Raw genomic sequence first — 12,263 nt, forward strand, 5'->3', positions numbered from 1 at the left:
GCACACTCTGTTTACAATTCCTTTCGCTTCCCAAAGAATGGAAAAACCTTGCCACATATGCACTGAGGAAATTCCTCTTCTCTGATCATGCAAAATATGCCTAAAATTTACTTCTTTGCATGTGTCGTGCAGATGGATCTTTTTTAAACCTTACTCAAATATTGCTGTTAAACTCTGTAGAAGAATAGAAGGCTTCAGGAGATCGCCTGGCCTGGGCCTCTATTTAAGAAGCTTACTAGAGGGTTGCCATTCTCACAAAGAGAAAAGACTCTGTGAGTAACAGGAAAAGCAGAGTCTAATAGTCACCCTCCTGGGAACGCTTTCTCATCTGCCTTCACCCAAAGTGGAGAGTCTAAGGAAGGAATACTGGGGTGGTGAAAATGGATGGAATATCGTAGGAGTATCTCCTATGATATTGCTATGGTATTCTCCAGGAGGCCTGTCATTGGCAGAGTGAGGCCCAGGGCAGCTGGAGGTGGGGAGAAGCCCCACGAAAAGTCTTCATGTTTCCCATACATGCAAGGCCTGCTGATAGCCTGCTCAGAATGTTCCCGAAGCAGCAAGACTGAGAGTGAAGGACGACAGTAACTGGGCAATTACCTTAATTGATCAAATCAGGAAGAGGGTGGCCATGCCTCCTGTTTGCCTGGGGTAGTCCTCATGTAATTATTAATTCTTCCTACTTTTATGATCAAAGGCGCCCTTGTTCAACAGTAAGTTGGGTGGTCACTTGAAAAGACAGAACCCTTCAGGCTCCCCTAAATCACAGCCCTCACCTCCATTCTCACTGCCACCTCCTCTCACATCCATTCTTTCAGCCACCGTTTTACCTGATATCCACTGATGCAGGCAAACGTTTCCACTTTTCTCCCACACCTAGTGATGTCTTGACCTGAGGTCAGAGAGTGTGCCACAGGGCAGCCTCTCAGCCCACTGAATGGGATGTGCGGGAGCCCCCCATTACAGGATACCCCTTCTTTCTTAGCAGTCCTTGGCCACCACCTCAGAACTCTTGTTTGCTTGAGTATGCACTTTGCCTTTTGCTTCCTCTTTTAATAGTCCCCTGTGTGGATTATTAAAACCCACCAGTTTGTTGGCAAGGTGTATTTCATGCTAGGTCCATAGGATATGACACCATCCTCTTTTTGAGAAATAATGCAGGCATCTGCCTAGAGAAGCACAGTTTCTGCACCCTCACCATGGCCACAGTCATCAGGGATGTTCCGTACAGCCACACAGGTTGTACACTGCACAACTTTGAGGGATGCCATTTTTATACAACGTGAGGAGCATCCCCTAGAGTTGTATAGTACAATGGCCCTAATACTGAAGATAATAAAAATAATAAAGCTTGTTGTTTACTAAGCTACAAACCAGGTACTGTGTTGAGTATTTTCACATGAAGTACTTCGTTTAGCCCTTTCCATAACTCTCTGATGTAGTATTTATATTTTTATCGTCATTTAATAGGGGCAACTTGGGGCTTAGGTAGGTTAATTTATCAATGATCATGCGTTTAGTAAATAATATGGCTGGAATTTGAAGCCCAGAAGCTTGAACTCTGGCACCTACACTCTGAATCGTTATCTTCACTAATCCCATGCCAGATACACCTAAAGTGAATTATTTTATTTTCCTCTCAATGACTTGCCAAGCCTCTTACTGGAGAGTTACTATCAAAGTGTATTCCCTTTACTGGGTTATAACACCTACCCCTTCTAAAAAGGAGATCCTTGATCTAGTTAGCTATCAGACTTTAAGCCACGTCACCGGGAGAGTCTTGATGATGTTGGAGCCCCTCATTGGACTTCCTGTTCATTGTGAGGCCCACTGGTTGTTCAGGGGAAAGGGGCATCAGGGTGCCTTCTTCATACCATGAGAGTAGAGCCCAGACTTTCAGATATAGGGCAGAATAATTGGACGAGAGAAAAATGCTCTATCCACACATCCACATCTCATTTTGTTTACACCCTAGAAGTAACATGTTGTAAGCAAAATTCTATTCAGTGTGTGGTTCTGAAAAGTTGACTCTGGATTTCTAGACTTCACTTAGCTCATCTGCAAAATGGGAATTCTATGGCGGACTTTGCTCAAGGGTCACAGGATTTGGTGAGATGACATGATTCGACATGGTGACTAGCACATTTTAGGCCATCCCAAAGTAGACTTCTTTTTAGTACGGTGGCCTTCCGATGGAGGCTTCTGGTGATGACAGCAGTTTGGCTTGGCCTGAACCTTATAATATTGGGCTTCTAATATCACCCGCCAGCTTCAGGTGAGTAATTTGTCCTCGAGGTTGTCAGTTTTACCCACTTTAGAATTATAATGCTCATGAGGCTGTTTGGAAGAAAAAAGTTAAAAAAGACTTTTTAGTTCTTTTGAGAATTATTATCACAAAGGATTTACTTGTTAATAGTATCACAATCTGACATATAGATTGACTTAGAGCAGCAGAGGTCCTTCTGGTCAAATTTGAATTGTGATCATATGGGGCTGTACATCTGCAGCATTGAGGAATAGATCTCACAGGGGCTACACGTGTTCTTTTCCCCCTTTACCTGGAATACACTCTTCTCTTGTAGTACCTCTTCATCATAAGACCACCTTGCTCTGACCTTCACCTCAGTCACCCCTTCTTATCCTTCAGGCCTCAACCTAAATGTCACTTCCTCTCAAAAGCCTTTGCCAATCACACCACCCCACTAAATCGGAGTCAGATGCTCCTCCACTCAGCTCTCACAGCACCCTTAAATTACTGTACTCTGGCAGTTAGCACCTGGAATTCTCATTGCCTGTTTTTCTCATCTATGCTCTCAGTTATTTAAGGTCCGGAAGCTTGTTCACCAGAATCTTCTCTATCATTTAGCATGGTACCTACAACATCAAAGATACCTGTTAAATGAATGAATCTGTGAATGAATGGAGGAACAAAATAATGGATGGGTGGAAGGAAAGAAGAAAGGAAGGGAGGGAGAAAGGAAGGCGGGAAAGATGGGAGCAAAAAAGGAAGGAAGGAGGAAGGAAGAAAGGGAGGGAGGAAAATAACATAGAACAGTGCCTGCTAATTGATAGACTTTCATCTTTCGCTCTATAGAATAAAGGCATTCTAAAATGACTTTTAGAACGGTCAAGCAGGCTGGACACAGTGTCTCACGCCTATAATCCCAGCACTTTGGGAGGCCAAGGAGGGAGGATCATTGAGCCCCAGAGTTTTAGACCAGCCTAGGCAACATAGTGAGACTCCATCTCTACAAAAAATAGAAAAAAATAGCCAAGTATGGTGGCATGGACCTGTAGTTCCAGCAACTTGGGAGGCTGAGGTGAAAGGATTGCTTAAGCTCAGGAGGTCAATGCTGCAGTGAACTATGATCAGGCCACTGCACTACAGCCTGGGCAACAGAGCAAGACCCTGTCTCAAAAACGTTAAAAATAAAAAAATAAAAGCACAGTCAAACTCTGTTTTTCCTGTAAGAACAGCTGTTTTATTTTCTTGTCACAATGCCATGGACAAGCTGTGCTCAGATATGTCTGACTGTTGCACAACTGCTCACCTCGTTGCTGTTTGGTGCAGTATGGGGACTTGGGCCACTCTGATACATACTTGGAGTCTGAGGACTTATATTAAGATCAGCTGCAGAATGATTCCCAAGTGCATTTCCTTAACACAGAAAAGTTAGAAATGAGCGGCAGGTCCTTGGTCAGTTGATTTAAAAGATTTTCCTGAAGTTAACAGTAGGGAATGACCAGGTTTTGATGTGCGCACAGAGCCAGATACGAACTCTTTATTGCTCATTTTATTAATTTATTCAATCAGCGTTTATCAATCCCTTGTGAAGTTCCAGGCATTAGGCATTAGGGATGCTCTAAAAATCCCAAACCAGAAATAATCTGCTCTGAAAACCCCAAAATGCTGTGGTCATTCTCCTCCCCTGCTTCTCCACCCATGCCATTTCTCACCTTCAGCCACCACACATGCTGAGCCCCTCCTAAGAATGTCCTCTTCCCCTCCTGGCCTGGTGAACTGGTGTCCTCCGTCATTCCTCCTGCTCATCTGCTGCTACCTGGGCCTGCCTTTGCAGCATCATGGGAATTGCCCCGTTGTTTTTCCTCTTCTCTCCCTGGTGGCTTCTTACTCAATTACACACTCTGTTATGAAACCCACATCTGCTTACACAACTGCACAAGGTAGCCCTAGGCGTTAAACCCCAGGGGTCACCAGTTAGCCAGCTGAGCTAACACATGAGACCCCCAAGCTGGGAATAGCTGCCACCCTGGGTGTCCTAATAGGGAGAGAGGCAGAGTAGGAAGCCATGGGGGCTGCCTCCCGGGGCCCCAGCATAGACCTTGGCTCATTGTAAAATACTGATCGAATGAATGAATGACTTTATTTATTTATTTATTTATTTTTGAGACTGCGTCTCGCTGTGTCGCCCAGGCTGGAGTGCAGTGGCGCAATCTCGGCTCACTGCAAGCTCCGCTTCCCGGGTTCACGCCATTCTCCTGCCTCAGCCTCTCCGAGTAGCTGGGACTACAGGCGCCCGCCACCACGCCCGGCTAATTTTTTTGTATTTTTAGTAGAGACGGGGTTTCACCGCGGTCTCGATCTCCTGACCTCGTGATCCGCCCGCCTCGGCCTCCCAAAGTGCTGGGATTACAAGCGTGAGCCACCACGCCCAGCCAAATGAATGACTTTAAAGTTACAAAGTGTCTCCATAGTATTATTTCTGCCTCCTTCTCCCCACCCCACCCCCTAGCAAATATATACTATTTGAGAGCAAAAATGTCTAAATTCTGTATACCTGACTTTAAAATGAGCTTTGAAGTAAGGCCTGCTTTTTTTGTTGTTGCCATTTAAAGCAACGCTAGATAAACCGATTTGTCACTGCTGCTTCTCATGACATAAAAACCCAGGAACCCTGTGGTTCTGTGAGTTGCCATCCTACACTGTGCAACAATGGTAACCCCGCACTAGAGAAGACAAGGTCTTTCATCCGTGGAGAAAATCAACAACCTTAAAAGGTAGAGCCTGTGAATATTAAGTGGTTTTCTTCTCCCCATGGTTAGGGAATTGCACCAAAATATATATTTGAAAGTGTAAAGCAACTTGGTTATAATCTTTAAGCAGAGAAAATTTCTACCCATTGCATTAAATGATCCTTTTTAGACCATCACTCTGTGGCCAACCTACCTGGCTGAATAAAACACCACCTTCACCGTTTACTTTAGGTCTTCCTCACCCTCAGATTTGGAAAAGTTCTTTTCCCCCTGTTAATTTCAGCACATTTAAAGGCGCATGTACCTTGCAGAACAATGGGCGAGCTGCCCAATTTAGTCCAGCACTGTGATTATTTTCTTTCTGAATTATAGTGTGTGATGAAATGCAAGGAGGCTGGCGGTGTTACTTGTGTTAGAGATTTTTCTAAAAGCCATACTGAAATTAGAGAAAACCTTTCGGAAACTAAAATGAGGCTAATTGAACTTTCCAACTGTTTTTCAGAACATTCTAGATCATATTCCAGGACAGGGGAAAGAGTCATAAATCGTAGAGGGTTGAGAGGGAAGCCATATTACAAAAAGCTGATAAAACCTGATAGCATGGGCTGGATTTGTTTTCTGATTACCCAGCCCCCATACCCTAGTTAGGATTTAAGATTCCAGGAGAAAACCCTTTGCCATGTGATTTTCAGAGCTGCTGTTGACTAATTAGGAAACACTGGGCAAGTCACTTATTTACTTAGTTTAATTTTTAATTTTGTAAAAGTTATATTCAAGGTAAATTTTCCCAGCTCCCTTTTCCACCGCTGGCAAAATAGTTTTTATGGTAGTTAACCATTCTTTAAGACTGAGAGAGAAACGCTTAACAAGCATAAAGTATGTAGGAATCATTGTGTTTCTGCTCTGAACTGTTACTTATTGATGCAGATTAAAGCCTTGTGGATTAGTGAAAACAAGAGAGGATACTGGAAGGTTTAGTCCAGGTTTAGCTGTGCAATAATTAGGATCTTCTCAGCGTCTAAGTCCTAATTTTCTAAGGAATTACTTTTTCTATGGGTAGTTAAGTTATTTGCATATATCTACACATCACAGATTAAATTTTTCTTTTCTTTTCTTTTTTAACATTCAGTGGCCCTGTATCTCACTTTTTTAATGATGAAAAAACATTTTTTTCTAGGAGAATAGAAAACCCCAAAACCACTGAGCTAGGGATGAGCTAGGGAACTGGGCTCAGCCGGCCTCCTGCACTAATTTGAAGTGATTCTGCTCCTCCATGCTCACCTCACAGTGGTTTCAAGTTATGTTTATGCTCCAGAAAGATGAGGAGTGACTCCATATTCTAGATATTGAGGTTGACTCCCAAGCAGCAGAAATTTTAAGTTAAGTTTGCAAGTGACAAGGGGCTACCAGGAAATGCCAGCATATCCCTTCTCCTTCCTAAAGGAACAGGGTAGCTCACAAAAGACACGGAGCATACTCTATGACCCAGCAATTCCACTCCCGGGTATATATACCCAAAATAATGGAAAATAGGTGTTTAAATTTGTACATGAATTTTCATAGCAGCACTATTTACAATAGCTAAATGAGAAACAACCCATATGTCCATCAACTGTGGAATGGATAAACAAAATGTGGTATATCCATACAATAGAATATATCCATACAATAGAATATTATTCAGCCTTAAAAAGGAATGAAATATTGATACATGCTGCAATATGGAAGAACCTCAAAAACATTAAGGGAGAGAAGTCAGGTAATAAAGGCCACATACTGGATGATTCCATATATGTGAAATACCCAGAATAGGCAAATCTACAGAGACAAAAAGCAGATTGGTGGTTGCTAGGGGCTATAGGAAGGAAGGAATGGGGAGGGACTGCTTAACGGGTACAAGACTTCCTTTTGCAGTGATGAACTATTCTGGAACTAGATGGGGTGATGGTTGCACAATATTGCAGATGTACTAAATGCCACTGAATTGTATACTTGTGATAGTTAAAATGGTGAATTTTATATTTTGTGTATTTTATCACCAAAAAAAAAAGACACAGGGCGTGTTATAGAAGACATTTCTGAGTGAAGCTGAGTTCCAAACACAAATGCCTTTGAGGCAAGGCAGGGATAAAAGGAAAGGCTGCCCATTAGATGAAAAAGAGAGGTGGGGTCTGTAGTTCTCCGTAAAGACTAAAATTAGACATTTTAAAAGACAGTGTGCTAGCTGGGCATGATGGCTGACGCCTGTAATCCCAGAACTTTGGGAGGCCAAGGAGGATCCCTTGAACCCAGGAGTTCAAGACCAAACTGGGCAACGTAATGAGACTCATCTCTACAAAAAATTAAAAAATTAGCTGGGCATGGTGGCTCATGCCTGTAGTCCCAGCTACTTGGGACTAAAATGTAGGAGGGAAGTCGAGGCTCTAGCAAACTGTGATCACATCACTGCACTCCAATGCGAGCAACACAGGGAGACTTTGTCTCAAAGAAAGAAAGAAAAGACAACATTCTAACCACACAACAAAAATCACAGTTGTTAGATAAGCCTGTTGCCAACAGGGTATTCAATCCGTGGCCTAAATTAAGAAACTGCAGCAGTCCTTGGTACAGGTTTCAGTTAGCTCACTGGGGCTTCCCAATGTAGTCTAGAGTCTTGAAATGTTGGGTGACACAGAGGCTTTAGATACAATAGGCTTTCAGTGACCTTTAGCAACACAGGGCACTAAGGATAAACTTCAGGGGTAGGGTTTGCTGTTGGTTAAAGCAAAACAAATAAGAATCTGTGGACAGTATAGAGATTATCCTAGAATGAAACCTACCACTTGCTCTGTAATGATCCCTTAGCTTATGGGAATAAACATAGCTGTCCCATCTACCTCATAAAGAGAGGTGTGACCTGGGGCAAGTACCTTAGGCTCTCAAAGTCCCATTTTCTTCATCTGGAAAATGGAATTACAGTAATTGTTACATCTCACTACCTAGCTATCTTCTTTGTTGTCTGCCTTTGCTACTAACATATAAGCTCCTCTCTGAAAACAGAGAATGAGCCATTTGTGTGCACTCTTGTTCACCCAGGACCCGTCACAGGGCCTGACAACTAGTAGGAACTTAGTGAATATTTGCAGAATGATGTGGGATGAGAGCAGTTCCCCTGGAGGAGAAAAGGCACCTGGGGCCACAGGAAAGCCCTCTTCAAATAGCTGGAGGAGATTACCTGTGAGAGCTGAAACTTTCCTTTATGCTTCCCTGGAATAGAAAACTAGGACAAGGGCCTGGAACATAGAAAGAGATCTGTTTGGTTCCATGTTATGAAATGAGATGGCTACCTGGGCAGGTACTCATGTCCCTGATCCTGGAATTATTTAGACACCCGTTTGGTAAACACTTGGCCACACCAGTTTGGTAAACATTTGGCCATAAGTGTTAAATCAAGTCACTTGTGTGTAGGTGTTTGAAGTAAATAGGATTTAAGGTCCTTTCTAAACTGAGATTGACTCATTTATACTTTCCTTCCTTCCTTTAGGCAGCTGGGTGGTGAATGCCAGGAACAGAGTTGTTAGGTAACTGGGGTAAAATGAGGAGTTTTCGGCCGTGAGTGGTGGCTCACGCCTGTAATCCCAGCACTTTGGGAGGCTGAGGTGGGCAGATCACAAAGTCAGGAGATTGAGACAATCCTGGCTAATATGGTGAAACCTCGTCTCTACTAAAAATACAAAAAATTAGCCTGGTGTGGTGGCAGGCACCTGTAGTCTCAGCTACTCGGGAGGCTGAGGCAGGAGAACAGCGTGAACCGGGAGGCAGAGCTTGCAGTGAGCCAAGATCGCGCCACTGCACTCCAGCCTGGGCCACAGAGCAAGACTCCATTTCAAAAAAAAAAAAAAAACGAGAAGTTCTCTGTCAATTCCTGCCCTCAGGGCTCTTATGATCTTACAGGCTATGTAGACAGGTAAACACATACTTACAGCCATAGGATATAAGGAACTATGGTTTATTCTTCCCTTTTGCTTGTCTTTAACAGTGCACCAAGACCTGCGGCGAAGGCTCCAGGTACCGCAAGGTGGTGTGTGTGGATGACAACAAAAACGAGGTGCATGGTACACGCTGTGACATGAGCAAGCGACCGGCGGACCGCGAAAGCTGTAGTTTGCAACCCTGCGAGTATGTCTGGATCACAGGAGAATGGTCAGAGGTACCATCCTGGGGACTGCAACCGTCGTCAGCTCAGCCATGGCCTGAGAGTGGCAGAGGGATAAGTGCAGGAGTGTGGGAGACTTGAGGCTACCCGCCCGATCTGCCACTGTGAACTGCGTGTTTTCTGACAAGTCCTTAGCCTTCCCGAACTAGAATTCCTTGTATGCAAAGCGGGAGAGATGTATGAGATGGTCTCTAAGTCCCTTCAGGTCTACATTCTGTGATTCACCTTGATGTCCTATTGGCATAAAGAAGAAATTATTACAGGGGCTGCAAACTCATAGGATGCTTTGAGGTGCCTGAAGACAGTTAAGTATAAGAAAATATTGTAGTGCCAGGGATACAACAGGGAGAGGTGGCAACTATGACAAACTAGCACATGCTGTGTGAAGGGAGCAAAATCTCTTTCACTCCAGCTGTGGCCATGCAGAAATGTGGTCTATCGTTACCAGACCTGATTTTTCAAGAGAGGCTAAAAATCTGGACTAGTATGTGAGATTTCCTAACTTAAAAATGGGGGCTCAAATTTTTGGTTTTAAAACATTGTAAGGGGCAAACAAACCCCTTTCATGAGCCAGATGTGTTTTGCCTGTTTTAACAAACAGCTTCAGAGGAAGAAAATAATTTTCTATTATATCCAAAGTATCCCAAGTACCATTTTTTCATATATCCTCCTGCGCACAATGCTTATCTAGACCCTTTTTAATGGTAATAAACCAGTAGTAATCATAGCATGATTATATTATTTTCAAACATCGTAGTACGTTCATATCTGTATGAGAGATCTGTAGCATTCAAACCAGCTGTTATTTGACCAAAAGCATTTAGAGATTTCAAAGGGAGGCATCTGGACTCACAGTAAAGGTACTGAAAATTGTTAGGTAATATGATTGCTGCCACTGGGTCTCTTCAAAGTTTGACAGGCAGCAGTTTCACATGTTAATGAGATGAATATTTGCATTTAGATGATGTGTGTGTTGGGTGTTGAATTGCTTCCTGCACTAAAGCTGATCCCAAAGTCTTTTCTAATTATCTCTCCCTATCCTTTATTCCTGTGAATTTTGTCCTTCGAGGGAACATTTGGCAGTGTCTAGAGACAGTTTGATTGTGACAACTGGGGAAAGGGAACCCTACTGGCCAGGGTTGGAAGGTGGAGGCCAGGGATGGGGCTAAGCATCCTACAGTGCACAGGGCAGCCCTCACAATACAGAATTATCTGGCCCAAATGTCAGTGGTGCTGAGGCTGGGAAACCCTGCTCGACCCCAACCCTGCATCTTCTCGGTATGCCCTGAATAGTACCGTATGCCCTTAGAGAGTGAAGAGGAGACATGGTTCTGATCTTTATGAAATTGATTCGCTCTTGGCCAGCCAGGATACATGTGGAATCCAAATGAGTGTTCAGAATAGTTCTTGATGGTGGGTTTGAGGCATAGGTTCCAACCCATCCAGATCCCAACGCAGGGAGCTCTCACCTTTCACCTGGCCAAGATTGACATCTTCATCTTAGCTTATCTCTTGTGTAGCAGTTTTATTATGGGACTTGAGTCATATTACTCCTATAGCTTTAATATAACCATAACCCCCAAAAGATGAGACAGGGAGAAGATTGAAAAAAGGAAGCCTTCCACATTTCTGTAAATTCGCAGGTGTATCATGAATTGAAAAGTCCGCAAATTTATGGACAAGAACTACAGGGTTGGAAACAGTATTTAGCACAGATACAGGGACCACAGGGAAGGAAACCTGCAGTGAGGGGAGAGGGGCCGAAAGGGACTGGCACCAGCATTCTCTCTAGAAAAGAAGACATGCCTTCTCTCTGGGACCTCTATTACCTGGAGGCTTCTTTGTGTGTTTTTCTCTGAGCTCTACTCCACCCGAATTGGAGGAGGCTTGAGCTGGACTGGCAAAGAAAAGCTCTGTCAGTCCTGATTGACACGTGCATTTCCTAGCAGGGCCTGAAGCGTACAGCTCATGCAGGGAGCCCACAGTCTTACTATTTTGCTTTGCTGTTATTTTCAATTTAGAAAAGTAATACATGCTCATGTGGAACCAAGCGCATACACCAAGACATGCAGAGTCTATAGTATGAGTTTCTCTCTGAAATGATTTCAGGAAACCAGCAGCAGTCAACATTTTCACAATGCTGATGTCAGCTAGCTGAGAGCATCTGTTCTTGCCAGCTTCTTTACAGAGATGTGAAGGCCTCTGCGTTTAGCCTGACCATATTTGGGGCTCAGTTCCTTCAGCAAATGCCTGTCTCCCACTGGGCGCCCCCCCAACATAAATAGCCAGGAAACTGCTTTTGCTCCTGGTTTGTAGGGGTCAAGAGTCTCATTCCTTGCCCCTCTCAAACGCACAACTTTGTTTAAGTTAGTATGGACTGATGTCAACGCATGCAAGCACTGGGTTAGACACTAAGATTACCCACAGCTTGGACAGAGTTTGTTAGCCATCTGCATGAAACACCCCGGGCTGGCCTTACACTTTCCTGGCCTGGCGTCAACCTGGCCTTCAAACATTTGAACAGCAGCAGCCAAAGAAGGAAGAAATGTACACAGAGCATTTCTATGTCTCGAGCCAACTGGAAGGGAAGGCCCAGGGATGCTCTGCATGCCTGTAGCTGGACTTGTTCTCTCCTGCCTCTGGGATTTCTTCAAGGAGAGCCTTTTCCCTGGAAAAGTTGCAGGAGAAGAAAACTATGTGACTAAAAGCAGCAGGAGACATTAGGGCAGAGCAGACACTGTTGCTTCTAACTGCCCTTGAGAATTGATGAAAGCTGTGGTCCCTCACCCCAGAAAAGGCATAACACACCACATGTGGCATACTGTTTTGGGGTGTTTATCCCAAATCCAAGAACTGTAAGTCTAGAGAATACCGGCACTCTACTCCAAGTTTATGAAGCATGTTTACAAAACATGACCAGTTATTTGATGCTGTTGCCTAAAAATATCATCAAAACTCAATTAATTGTAACTCAGTTTTATTTTTTAAATAGAAAATGATTTTAAAAAAACTTAGCTAAGGAGGTTGAAAGTTGGGACACTGTAATGATGTGTATTTCTTCTCCATTTCTGTA

At 43.7% G+C, this 12,263-nt stretch overlaps 1 protein-coding gene across 1 annotated transcript in view; it reads left to right on the forward strand.

Annotated features, from left to right (window-relative positions):
• Positions 1 to 12,263, forward strand: part of LOC116463979 (A disintegrin and metalloproteinase with thrombospondin motifs 9-like) — a 41,613-nt gene that overhangs the window by 12,724 nt on the left and 16,626 nt on the right. Inside the window, exon 4 of the mRNA XM_058434943.1 lies at positions 9,014 to 9,184. Coding sequence (XP_058290926.1) covers positions 9,014 to 9,184 — 171 coding nt within the window. The remainder of the gene's footprint in view (positions 1 to 9,013; positions 9,185 to 12,263) is intronic.

The sequence above is a fragment of the Hylobates moloch genome, unplaced genomic scaffold (genome assembly GCF_009828535.3).
Source record: "Hylobates moloch isolate HMO894 unplaced genomic scaffold, HMol_V3 SCAFFOLD_109, whole genome shotgun sequence".
Taxonomy (NCBI): Eukaryota; Metazoa; Chordata; class Mammalia; order Primates; family Hylobatidae; genus Hylobates; species Hylobates moloch.